We start from the raw sequence: 12,970 nt of genomic DNA, 5'->3' as shown, positions 1-12,970 counted from the left end.
AGTGGTTTTATCCAGTGAAAGAAATATTGATAAAATGAGCAAATCAACGAACCAAGATATTTAATATTACGGAAAAATCTATATTAAATTTTGTAATGCATTCTTTTTAAAATATATATTACACATTAGTCATTTCATTACATTTTTGGTTACGTACATATTGTAGTTTAAATTAAATATACAATCAATCTTGTAAAACTTCAGCAAAAACCACAATAATTTAGTTTATTTCTTTCGTCTCCCACACAATACCGCGTTAGCCAATACAGCTTCCCCGGCGACGCCGGCGAACTTGGTTAGCGTTGGTGTGGCATCAACCCAACATTCAACATCTACTACTTTTATCAAAACAGCAATGTTCAGTCAAAGGAATATCTAGCGTTTAATATTTTCTAAACAGAAGCCATGCAGGAATCTGCTACACAATAAATCTATACATGAACAATAACTATATTTTAGAATAATTTGAAATCGAAAAAGATAAAAAGGGACATTTACATTCCGTAGATTAGCAAATTACAAAAATCAATCAATATTTTAAATTGGACAGTAGTAGTACTAAAAGGTTTGGCGAAATGCCACGTTCCACAGAAAATAAGTGCATTGCACTTACCTGCCAAGTCATCTTGTTTAAGCGAACACATAAGAAGATGCGGTCAAATTTTGCGAATTAAATTATGTACTTAGAGGCGAATTGGTGGTTATTTGCAGCCCCGTCGAGGTTATTATTTCCCAAAGATTTAATTCGTATAGCTCCCCTCCACCAATTCGTATACGGTTTAAATATTAATTAGATTCTCCAATAACATTATCTAGAGAAAAACACAAAATATTTCATAAAAGCAATGCTTCTTCCAGTAAAATTACAATACTTCAAATATTCCATCCACCATTGAAATTCCTTATTATGTATGAATATTTTGTGTTCTCTCTAAAATCGTTAAAATTTAGTGGTCTAAACAGGATTTCGTTAGTCTAATTTTAACCTATGTATTTTAATTGCTAATTGATTACAAGCATGACGCGCCGTCCTCGTTGGCAAAAGCATTAAATATGCGTTATAGAATAAATTTTAATGTATAATAAGACATGATCGGAATGAAATTAATAAAGACGAGCCACGTGGTACGTTAGTTACACAACACGCGCCACGCGGTGCCACGCGGGGAGCGCTGTCCCCGACTTGAAAATATTTAAATTGTTAATTTTGGTCTGTGAGTGTCCATCGACATGTCCGTCATCGTCGGAACCGTCCCTAAGCTGCTCTGGTACTTATAAAAAGCTAGTGACTATGGAAAGGATATTCATCTGAGTATTAAGCTAAACTGCAACTGTCCTTGTTGCAATCATTAACTGACGACTACTGAACAGAAATTAATTTGAATGCTTATTCTTCCTACTTGTTTTTCGGAAAAAGAAACATGTCACATCAATGTTATTTAAGTATTCTATCAAGAACTCTTTTCCGTAACTTTTACTGGCCCTCGAGACATAGCGAGAAGCCTAGATAACGCTTATTTCAAATAAAGAACGGTTTTGCTGTATCTTGAACGAGCCTCGTCGGTCGACAACCGAAACTTAGAAATAAACGAGGATCATTACGATTAAATTATATTCAATATCCACGTTCAAATTGTAGTTTTAGTTGAATGTTGTTAGCTAGAGATGTACAGTTCACTTATTTATATGTATGTAGTACGTATTCTATATTAGTGACAGTCACAAGATAACGTCGGACAGCCAACAAGGACGGCGCATGTCACGTAGCAATGGCGATGATGGTGTGTTTGATAAAAAACCGAAACTTCGAGTAATGTACGAAACACGATGTAAACGATGACTGTACCCCGGTGACACTAGTAGCCATGTTGTAGCAACGGGGTGCGTTCCGATGTTCATAACGGAAACGCTATGCATACACGTAGATATATAGTACTTATACATTTTTTTAAAGTAAGTTGTACAATACCAAAAAATTATCAATTCTATAGAAAATTATTTTACACTTCAAATTATACAGGTTAAATTCTATCATTACAGAGTCGCTAAAGTACAACATTAACGAACCATAGACAATTTTGTCTTCGGACTTCCACAGTCGTTACAAAAATCTCATCAATATTTGTCTAAATTAGTGAATACCGATCGGTAAAGTCAGCAGGACACATCGTAGCTCCGATATATGCAATTATTATTGGTAATTGTACTGTTAGTTTAGAAACAAGTGATAGCGTTTCCGTTGCAAGCCTCGCACAGCGTCGGATATAAGATCGAAACACATGACCCATTTCATAGCTGCGTATTTATCTTTTCGCAACATTATTCTTTATATTTTCGTATTTTACGATTTCATTTGTACCAAAACTTAATGTTTCGTTTAAAGTTTAAACGCAATCAGTACGTACTTGTAAGTACTCGTAACAACGAGTACGAGTAGATACGTATGGAACACCATTTACACATTTATTTGAGTCGTACAGCAACAAGAGATGCCGTGTTGACATACAATTAAGAACACTAATTATGAAGTAAATCCTTTAAGTAATATTAGCGTATCCCAGTGTGAATACAACCGATATAGGTACATATGGCGATATTGGACATATTTTTTATGTGCCATGTACTTTTAGGATACCTATTATCTGTTAAAATAACAAGTAAACTATTTTTATAGTATTTTCCAATTAATGCGCGCATATGAAAGTTCGTTGTGGTTTCTCTCCTGATATCCGTGTTAGAGGTGGTATCATGAGGTGTATGGAAGTATACCCGTGAGGCAGTACAGAGTCGTCTCGTAAACAATGGCAATACTTACAAGGTGGCGTGTGACTCGCTGGGGTGGTGTAACTTATGTACGGTGCCATGTATGGGAAATACCTACGAAAGAAATATAAATAACGTAATTAAAAACAAGGAGGGTATTGTTATTGCAAGGTTCCGCTGTAAATTAATAAAAGGAAATCAAGAAAATAACGATACATTTGCTATAACACACATGCTTTGGTATCGCTAAGGGTCAGTGCGTATGTTTACATGTTAAAGCCACGTAAGCGGAATTATATAGTTTGTGAAGTGTCATTTTAATTTTTGAAACAGTAATTTGGTTTCCGTCACACACGGACGAGTATGTGGACATCCTAGCTCTCCACTAGAAAAGTTTTATGATTCCATGTTTAACAATGCAATCGCCCGGGAAACGGCGACACGTAGACACTGCAATATCAACCACCAATATTTACCAGCTACTAAGTAGAGATAGGTTAAACCCTTGAAGAATCCTATGTTATATATTCTGAGAAAGCAGCTTCACTTCTAGTCATATATTATTATATCGCAAGTTAATGGGTCAATTGAAATGTTACATTTGGGTTGCAATTATCAGATCACGCAATTTTATTTTTTGGACGCTAAAGGGGAGGGTTTAAACTTAAATCGTAATTTGCGGGGTCGCAACTCTCCCGTCCCCCGGCCACCATATTAGAAAAGGGTATTCACGGTCTATCGGGCAACCCATTTGTCGTACAAGAAAAATGCAATTTGACTCTCAAATTAATTTATCTACCACTTAGTTTTATAACTTTTTATTGTAAAACCAAAAATAACAATGTTAATAACGATAATAGATATAGATAACTTTTTTGTAGTCATTTTACAGACTTAAGTCTCTATCATAATGCTTTGATATTGTGTTTCTGTTTCTGTTCTATTACTTGAAAATAAGAATTTTCTTCTATTCTCATTATAATTTTGTTGTTTTTGGTTTAACCTCAAAAAAATATAGAACCACATTTATAAACAATTCAATTTCGGTGTGACGAATTTTTTGACTGATAAAAAGTGAAAACGATTTGCATACCTTTATAAAATGGCTGCCAAGGACAAGAGTTGCGACCCCATCAACTTCGATTTAGGTACATACAGAACCCCCCCCCCCCCTCTTGACATACAACAAATAAAATTGCGTCCTCGGACTTTTGCACGCTCAGGACCAAAATTTGTAACATTTCTATGGACCCAATACCAAATATGTAACGATTAACGATATGATTATGAGTATCGATCTAAATTAATACAATAGTCACGCAAATAATCATATTTTCAACTATGTAAACATTACAAATGATAAATTTTAATTTTAATGCCTTTGAAGTGCAAATTTCTACGTCTGTCTCATCCTTTGGTACACCCCACTGCCCAAACAAAGGGATTGTGGAAATATGAGGTGTTATTCAGGATTCATCTAAATTGTGGGAGTAACTATCAGGTCCGAATCCAGGGGCAAGCCGGGGCCTATGCCCTGGGCGGCAAATTCAGAGGACGGCCAATTCAAACTTTACAAAGGAATAGACAACTGATTATTTACTTAACTTTGACTTACACTACGCACGAACATTATTATTCGCGAGGCGCGTATGCATAGTACAGTAAAAATAATAATAAGTGGTCGGGGGCGGCACTTTTCAGTTTTCGCCTAAAACTGAAAAATTGAAGATCCTGGGCTGGTAACCATAGTCTATATTTCTAAGCAATCGGATTTAGGTTATTATAACATTTCGCTAGTTATATAAATATAAATTTTGAGTAACAACGTACGCAACGTAAAGAAATCGTTATGTAATACATGGGCAGTTAGATAATTCCGTAACTTTTTGTTTTTCCAGGGCAGTAACTTTTGATGTAATACTGTTTCCGTTAAGTCTTGTCTATTACTAGACTACTGTTCAATATTGAGATAGCTGGGTTTACAAATTTGTTTTTGAGTGCCATTCACAGCAGAAAACCTCGCTAATTTGCTGCTGCCGTTAGTCGTTGATTAAACATAATTTTTTACGCAAAATATTCACCAATACCAAAGAAAGGCTTAATTAATAATCCGGGGAGATTGCACTATGCATATCAATGGTTAATAATGGTTACCTTAATGACGCCAAAGGTTCAAGATCACCAGAAATAGTCGATAAAACCCATGTAAATATTGGAAGATCGCAAAATGAAAGTACGAGGCTGTAGGAATCTCTCAACGGAGACACATCACATTTTACATGAATACGTACGAGGGTGACGGACATAATAATATACAGTTTTCTTTTCCAAACGAACCTCGTTTGATTCGCAAATTTCTTGGTTGTCACCATATAGAAAATTATTACTGTAGTTTTGACAGTTTTTAAATTATACATAGTGATTTAAGTGCAACGTTTTAAAAAATGGAGAGAATTGAACAGCGTGTGGTCATAAAATATTTGTTTAAAAAGATGACATCGAAATAGGAGACACGAAGACATGACAACAACATTAGAGGAATCTGCTCCGTCGTACATGACTGTAAAAAAAATGACCCTTGAGAGCACTAAAGGATGACCCGCTTTTCTACGACGACCGGCTACGATGGCCGGCCTACGACGTCTACCACTGAAGAAAACATCTGAAAAGTGTGTGACCTTATAATGGGAGATCGCAGATTGACTATCAGGAAGATCGCAGACACTATAGGCATCTCGTACGAACGGGCACAAAACATCATTTCCAATGAACTTGATTTTCTAAGGTGTCCGCCAGATGGGTCCCCAGATTGCTTTCAGTTGAGCAAAAACGCATTCGCCTTACAATTTCACGCGACTGTTTGGAGATGTTTGAGGCTGATCGCATTATTTTATTGACAGATTTGTGACTATGGATGAAACATGGGTCCATCATTACACTCCGGAGTCGAAACAACAGTCGATACAATGGGAAAAAATTGGTGAACCGACTCCTAAAAAGCCAAGATAATTTTGTTGGCTGGAAAGGTGATGGCATCTGTTTTTTGGAACTGTAAGGGTGTGATCACAGTGGACTATCTTGCGAGGCGTGAAACAATAAACTCTGCATATTACTGTACATTTTTGCGTCGATTACGGAAAGAAATTAAAGAGTAATTTTCAGGATTTCTCAGATTGAAACTGTTGTTTCATCGAGATAATTGCGCGCGTTCCCAAGTCTTTTGAATCAATGGCTTAAATTCATGATTGTGGTTTTGAATTACTGCCACCCCGGCTTATTATAATGATATGACACCTTCGAATTTCCACCTGTTTCTTAATTTCAAAAAAACATCTACGTGGAAAAAAATTCATCAAATGTAGAGGTTGAAGCCGCAGTAAACCACTATATTGAAGGACTCGAAGAATCTTTCTTTAAAACCGACATAGAAGCATTGTAAAGCAAATGGAAGAAATGCATAGATATTAATAGAGTTATGGAGTCGTAAGTTTAATTATAGTTTCTCTAGGAACATTATAAATTGCAGGGAATCGCTCACTACACACGCGGGACAGTTTGAGGTAGTTAGATACAGAGCCCGAGGCGGGCACGAGTGAAACAACTGGAACACCTCGTTAGAAAGCACAATATGCGATAAGTAATACCCTAGGGAACCAATGTTCAAGTATCCATGCAAAATTTATAGGTATAATACAATAAGGGGCTCTCATACGTAATGACGCACATCAGAGTCAAGTAGCATGACAAATGCGTGTGCATGCATATTGTGCTTCAGCTATGCAGCGTGGGACAATCGTAATATCTATAATCGTTTATAAGGTTCAATTGCCTGCACGAGCAGGGGCGGAGTTATATTCCGCGCCAAACTGCTACTCCGCTCTGAAGTTGTTGCGAGCAGGTTTAGTCATACAATTTACTATGGCGACGCGATTCATTTCTATATTCAGAGCGGACTGACAGTTTTACGTGAACTATACGTGCGTACTAGAAATTAAGTATCACTCATTGTAACGGTGAAGTCTACCAATCCGCACTTAGCGAGCGTACTGAACTGTGTCTAATTATTCATGGACACTGCCGTTGTGTGCCCGGCAGGTACTAAATGTTGTTGATTGCAACTTAACAAAATAGTAACAAGCCTATTATCAATCAATGTTTTGGCTATCAGCGATCGACATTTGACATTACTTTATAATCAAATCAAATATTTTTTTTTATTCAAAATAGGTTCTTTACAGAGCACTTTGTGAATGTCAATACAACTACCACCACTTCACAAGATGTTTCGTTATTGAGAAGAAGCGGCGAAAGAAACTCCATCACACACATCTTTTAAAAAAACAATTTTTACAATGTTAAACTTAACCTAATGGTATATGTGGAGCTGGAACTACTTCAGATCACACCGTTTTGTCAGTCAAATAATCACTTAGTTTATAGTACGCTTTTTTACATAGCATTTGTTTAACGACATGTTTGAACTTTTTTTCTGTGAGATTCAAAATGTGATCGGGTATTTTATTGTAGTAGCGAATACACTTACCCATGAAAGATCTAGCCACCTTGCATAATCTATGTTTAGGAATTGTTAATTTATTTCTATTTCTAGTATTAAAGTTATGGTGGTTATTAAAATAAATCTGTTACTTTAAAGAAACAACGCGATTATATATGAAAGTTTTACGAGAATGAGATGAATTCATTTCTCTTTAATTTTTTCCTTAAATATTATCTTTAAAATATATTAATTTTATATTTGATAGTTTATAATTTCCTATATTTTACCATAAGCTATTTCCCTAATGATATCTTTATATATATGTAAAGAAAATGTTTATTTTAATTTATTATTTTATATGGTACGGATAGTAGAATTCTACCAGAAGAATTGAAGGAAAAAAATCTAATAATGACTGGATCAAAGACAGACAAACAGCACTGGATAACACGATGAAATCACATAACTATAATAAAACTTTATTCGACAAAAATCGAAAATACTATGAATTCCATGTAGGAGACATGGTGTATGTTGAAATTAAGAATGAAGAAATGAAGAAATTAGATGAACTAAAGATTGGACCATATAAAATTACTGAAAAGATTTCAAACTCAATATACAAAATTGAAACAGGTCACAATAAATCTGAATCAAATCTATTCCATATTACAAAACTGATTCCAGTTCCTAACATGAGAAAAGAAGATGAAGAAGAAGAGGAAAACGAACATGAGTTAAATGAAAGATAAGAAGATGAATTAAGTTAAATTTTATTGTAATTATTATAATTATTATTTTCTTTCTCCAGGGGGGAGATGTAAAGAAAAAGTTTATTTTAATTTATTCTTTTTCTCTATGAACTATTGTACTATTGTCTATTTATTTGTGACGTTTAATTCAATGTCACATAAATTTAAATAGAAAAATGTTTTACTGGAATAAAAAACTTTAAATGTCGTTTCTCTATTGTACAGAACAACAACATTAGTTTTTTTCCACAAGAAAGATCACTATTATATATATATTTATTATGTGCGTGTGTATGTCACTGTATCCTCCTAAACGACTGGACTGATTTTGATGAAATTTGTTGTGTGTGTTCAAGGGGACTTGAGAATGGTTTAGATTCACAATTTAGTCCGTGGGAAAAGGGTTTTTTAATTAATTTTTAATTCGTAAGTAGTTGTTGGTTTTGGAATGTTTCACATTGGATTCGACAGACTTCGCTACCATCGCAGTTTCAAATATTCTATCTATTTTTCGAACCCGTAAGTGATTGTTCACCCTTAACATTTTATTTATTTATATGGCAACACAACGTTTACCGGGTCAGCTAGTTTACTTATATAAGTATATTTAACTCCCTAACTTTGGTGTTGTTATAACATTTGGTGTCCCATTATCGAGCTGCTTCTTTTGCATAAACAGAGATTAATGTTGTATGTATAGTAATGGTAATTATGATATTGCAATATGACCAATATTGCAGTTGTCTTCCAGCTACGTGTCTCGTGTTCACTAGGGCGCACTCCAAATCCATATATTTTATACCAAGATTGTTCGGGAACATGTACCAATACATGTTTTTGCTAAGAATCGGAGGACCGTATTGTATTTCTAACTATTCTCTGCATACCTACAGATATTTTTTCCGCGGGCTTTCCGAAACATGAGCTACATTAGTAATTTACTGACAAGGACACTTTCTTAATGTGTTAATTCTTGTATTCCCGCCTAAACGATCTCATTTAACAATTAATATATTGAATAAGTATGAACATTTTAGTTTCTGTGAAATGTGAAGTTTAATGGACTATAGGGTAGAATCTAAGATTGTTTTTGAATAGCGCAGATTTGCAAACAAAAAAAAAGATAAAATATGTATCTATAAAGTTAGAGAATTTACTGATTTCCGTTGTGCATGGCATTCAGTGAATGTTGATCAACCCAATGAGAGGTGTTGTCAGTGTGTGTGTGTGTGTGTGCGTGTGTGTGTGTGTGTGTCGTGTTGCCGCCTCACCCGGGCGTGCTGGAGCGCGGCTGCTGGTAGCTCTGCGGCAGGCCCATGTGCGTGGGCTGGAACACCAGCGTGGGGTGGTACACCACCGGGCCCGGCGCCGACGACGCGCTCGGGATGTACGGCTGCTGTTGCCTACTGAAAGTAACAATAATAAATTAGGCACATATGTATTTTTTATAACAACGAAATAACAACCGAGCCACCTTATGGTAAGTGAATTCGTACCTGAGTTTGGTCAGATGCGTTACTATTCCTGAGGCACAAATTGGAACGCCTCGGATTTAAAGCGGAACACAGCAGCACTTAACACTGCTATTATAAGGCATAAATACAATATTACACCATTGCGTCTAAATGGTAAGCAAGTCGAAATTCTACAATATGCGCATGGAACACTCGATAAATTAATATGTGCAAAGTGGTGTATAACATACAAATACAGACTACAGCAATATTTTATAAATCTAATGCCCGCACACGTGGGTCGGATTGAAGCTTTGGTACAACTGGTGGCATTGAAAAGTGGTACATCCCTACGTGGTTCAAATTCGGAAACTCCACCTCTATTGTTACCGTATAACAGCAGTGTAGGCGCTACTCTGCTCTAATTTATATGGTATAATGAAGATGTACATAGAGGTATGTACGAGCCTGCACATATGGAAGTTGGTCGCGCACAAGCAGAACTACAAATCTAATCTGGGGTTGATTGCAGATGTCCATGGACGGCAATTGTCACTGGCCGTCAGGAGAACTGCCCGCTCGTTTGCTACTTTCATAATATAAAACAAAACACCCAGTAACTTGCTTTTTCTGTGTCAGTTTATTCATGTATCAGTGGAAAACCATTTATTTGAATAACGGCCCTTAGTAATAACGAACCCTAACTTATTTTTGCCAACCACAGTTTCAATTCAAATTTCTTACCTTAACGTATGACTTGTTACGGTAAGAAATTATTAGATATAAATATTGTTTTCGATAAACCAGGGTCGATGAGCTCCTAGCGGTTCTACAATTACATGCGTAATTACATAATTACTTTGCACAAGTGCATCGATTGAGTGACATCTAGTGACGGCCGAACGGGGCCGAGCTGCACGAGTCCCGGCTTAGTCAGCGTCCAAACACAGACCGTTTGTCATCTACAGTAATGTGTTTTCTTTTAGTGAAATCTTTCACTTGCAAACATTATCAACAATCTTAAAATATTTGTAGATATATTTAAAAGTTGAAAAAGCTTATAGTGGTCTATATAATATAGAATTAAAATATGGCAAATTGTCACTGTCGCCCATGGACATCTGTAATCTGCAATGAACGTACTTAAGATCAGCCACAGACTACTAATATGGAATGTCTCGCGTAAGTGTCTTCCCCTTAACAACACAGACCATTCAAAACAGAACACAGCAGCGCATAATGCTAAGCGGTAGTGCTTCCGAAGTCAATCCACCAATGTTTCTACCGCCTATTAACATAATCTCAACTCCTATTTGTCCTCCACTTCTCAGGTGGAACTTTGGTTCCTTAACTTTGCATGGTGAACGACTAACAACAAGTGAATTCAAATGAACTCCAGGTTGACAACAGTTTTACCTGCTTGATGTCCCCATGAGTAAGTTACACGGTTGTAAAATTTTTGAAAGAGGATCTTAAAAATTTTTAGGGCGAAAAGTAGCATAAGCCATTTCTCGGTAACTTTGCACGAATGTCCCTCCCAACAAGCAATTTGATCCGAGTTACAGCTGACTACGTCGCGCAGGCGTGACGAATTATACATCTCAGTACGATAACCGTGGCTGAAAACCTATGAAACGGAACATTTTTCGAGAGATCTTGTATGTAAATGATTTATTGTCTAGTTATATAAATAGAAAGTGTATACCTCGGATGTGTGTTGGGACGGGAGCCGTGCTGCGTGGCGCGGTACTGGAAGTTGCCGTACTGCGGGCGCGACTGCGGCGTCGCGTTCTGCTGCGACACGTACGTGTGGCCGGCCTGCAACGCGACCGCACACATTGTTAACAACCTTCTCATTTGTGCCAGTGTTTAATACAACCAACCAAAATAGTTTAAAATATACAGCCCTAAGTACAAGACCAGCCTCGGATGACTATGACCACTCTGAAGACTAAGGCATGATGGAACTCGCCATGGTTAGCAAGCAGCAGAATAGTAGTGACACGGCTAACCAATTTGACTTTGATACACGGGTTGCACACTGCACTGGTTAGTTATCACATTATATGGACTAAAATTACAGTGAAATACGAGGCAGTCTTCGTGCTTATTGTTTAGGCCTTCCTTCCAAAAACGGCATTAACAATTTCAATCCTATCCCAGATGCTATGAACAGGACGTGGCGCTGTAGCACTCCATCGACGTCTTCCGTGGGGTCCACTAAGCTAATGCTAGATTAATTATAAAATACTGAAGGCAATACTGAAGGAGCTGCCGAGGCGTGGCTTAGTTTAGAGATATTTTTACATCTCTTGTAGTGCAGCATGCATGTCATGGCGCTCCGGGAATACCTCAGGACTTTCAGTAAACTCACCATGGTAGTCTTAGACAGGTCCTGTTGCGGGGCCGGCGGCGCGGAGGGCTGCGGCGCGGGCTGTCCGCGGAGGCCCTGCGCGCCGCTCTGCGCAGCGCCCGCGCCCGCCAGGTACGCGCCCGCCGCGCCGGTCGGGTGGTAACATTCCGCTCCCGCTCCTGTAACCACGTCGCCTTCAATGCATCAGTCAGAGGCTGGTGCCCCACACGAAGTCGTAATGAGGGAAGGCTCTTTTGGTATCTTACGATAGGCTTAAGTTTGGCTGCAATCTTACCTGATGGTATGGCTCGTATAGATGCAGATCTCGTCTTAAACAATTGGGTTAGTTATTGAGAACATCAGGGCAGAGAGGGTGGGTCTGAGGTTATGTTGCAACGGGCTCGAGTCTTAACGAATGTCGTAGTCTTATTTAATTTTTATATGAAAATATAAATAGATATTTGGTTATTCTTGGCAACGCAAATTTTAATTTACAAAAATTAATGAAATCTGACACTGGCAAGGAATTCAATAGTTATATTTGAAAAGGGGATCGTTGCTTCTACAATGCCAAATACTAAAAATAAAGAATAAAAATTTGAGGGTACATAACCCTCCGGGTGCGGTTTCGCCTCGCACTTGGCTAATGTTTTTAGAATCCTTTCAACACATTTTTTGTAACTAAAATCATTCTTGGATATAACTTCTTTCTTGGATGAGGGCGAAAAGAAATCAGCGCGAATCGGTCCATAAGAAGGACTCGGGCGCATGACTCGAGCTCTTATGTAAGACTCAAGGACTCGATTGGACTTAAGTTTTTTAGTCCTGTAAAATGAGTAGTCTTGAAATTCATCGAACAAGTTATGTAGGACTCAAAGCCTCGAGTCCTTTGCAAAACTATGAAGACTTAATATTTGCCTGTTCATCTAATAAAATATTTGTGGTAAGATACTACAGGCTAGCCGCATGCACGCAACATGCATGCATGCATGCAACATTCACGCAATAGTTGTGATAGCGTCCAAATTAATACTTGAATGGAAAATGTGGGACAATAAGCAAAAAAGCATGATGATATAAAAACTTTTGATGCAAACATACCGCATTATACAAGGTTTACTCACTAATCTACACATAAGTAACTTCAAAC

General features: G+C 37.3%; 1 protein-coding gene across 8 annotated transcripts in view; it reads right to left on the bottom strand.

The window, feature by feature from the left end:
• Positions 1 to 12,970, bottom strand: part of LOC140743194 (eukaryotic translation initiation factor 4 gamma 1) — a 57,372-nt gene that overhangs the window by 31,586 nt on the left and 12,816 nt on the right. For 4 of the 8 annotated variants that reach the window (XM_073074266.1, XM_073074259.1, XM_073074262.1 and 1 more), the window contains 4 exons: positions 11,842 to 11,999; positions 11,173 to 11,285; positions 9,285 to 9,419; positions 2,816 to 2,877 (listed from right to left, as the gene is read on the bottom strand). In XM_073074266.1, coding sequence (XP_072930367.1) covers positions 2,816 to 2,877; positions 9,285 to 9,419; positions 11,173 to 11,285; positions 11,842 to 11,999 — 468 coding nt within the window. Of the gene's footprint in view, positions 1 to 613; positions 626 to 2,815; positions 2,878 to 9,284; positions 9,420 to 11,172; positions 11,286 to 11,841; positions 12,015 to 12,970 lie in introns of all 8 variants that reach the window. The other 4 variants (XM_073074267.1, XM_073074261.1, XM_073074263.1 and 1 more) reach the window with 3 other exon arrangements.

The sequence above is a fragment of the Epargyreus clarus genome, unplaced genomic scaffold (genome assembly GCF_041222505.1).
Source record: "Epargyreus clarus isolate Ecla_fem2 unplaced genomic scaffold, WU_Ecla_fem_2.2 ptg000007l, whole genome shotgun sequence".
NCBI lineage: Eukaryota > Metazoa > Arthropoda > Insecta > Lepidoptera > Hesperiidae > Epargyreus > Epargyreus clarus.
Note: the sequence above shows the minus strand (reverse complement) of the source record. Positions and strands in the feature narration are given on the sequence as shown.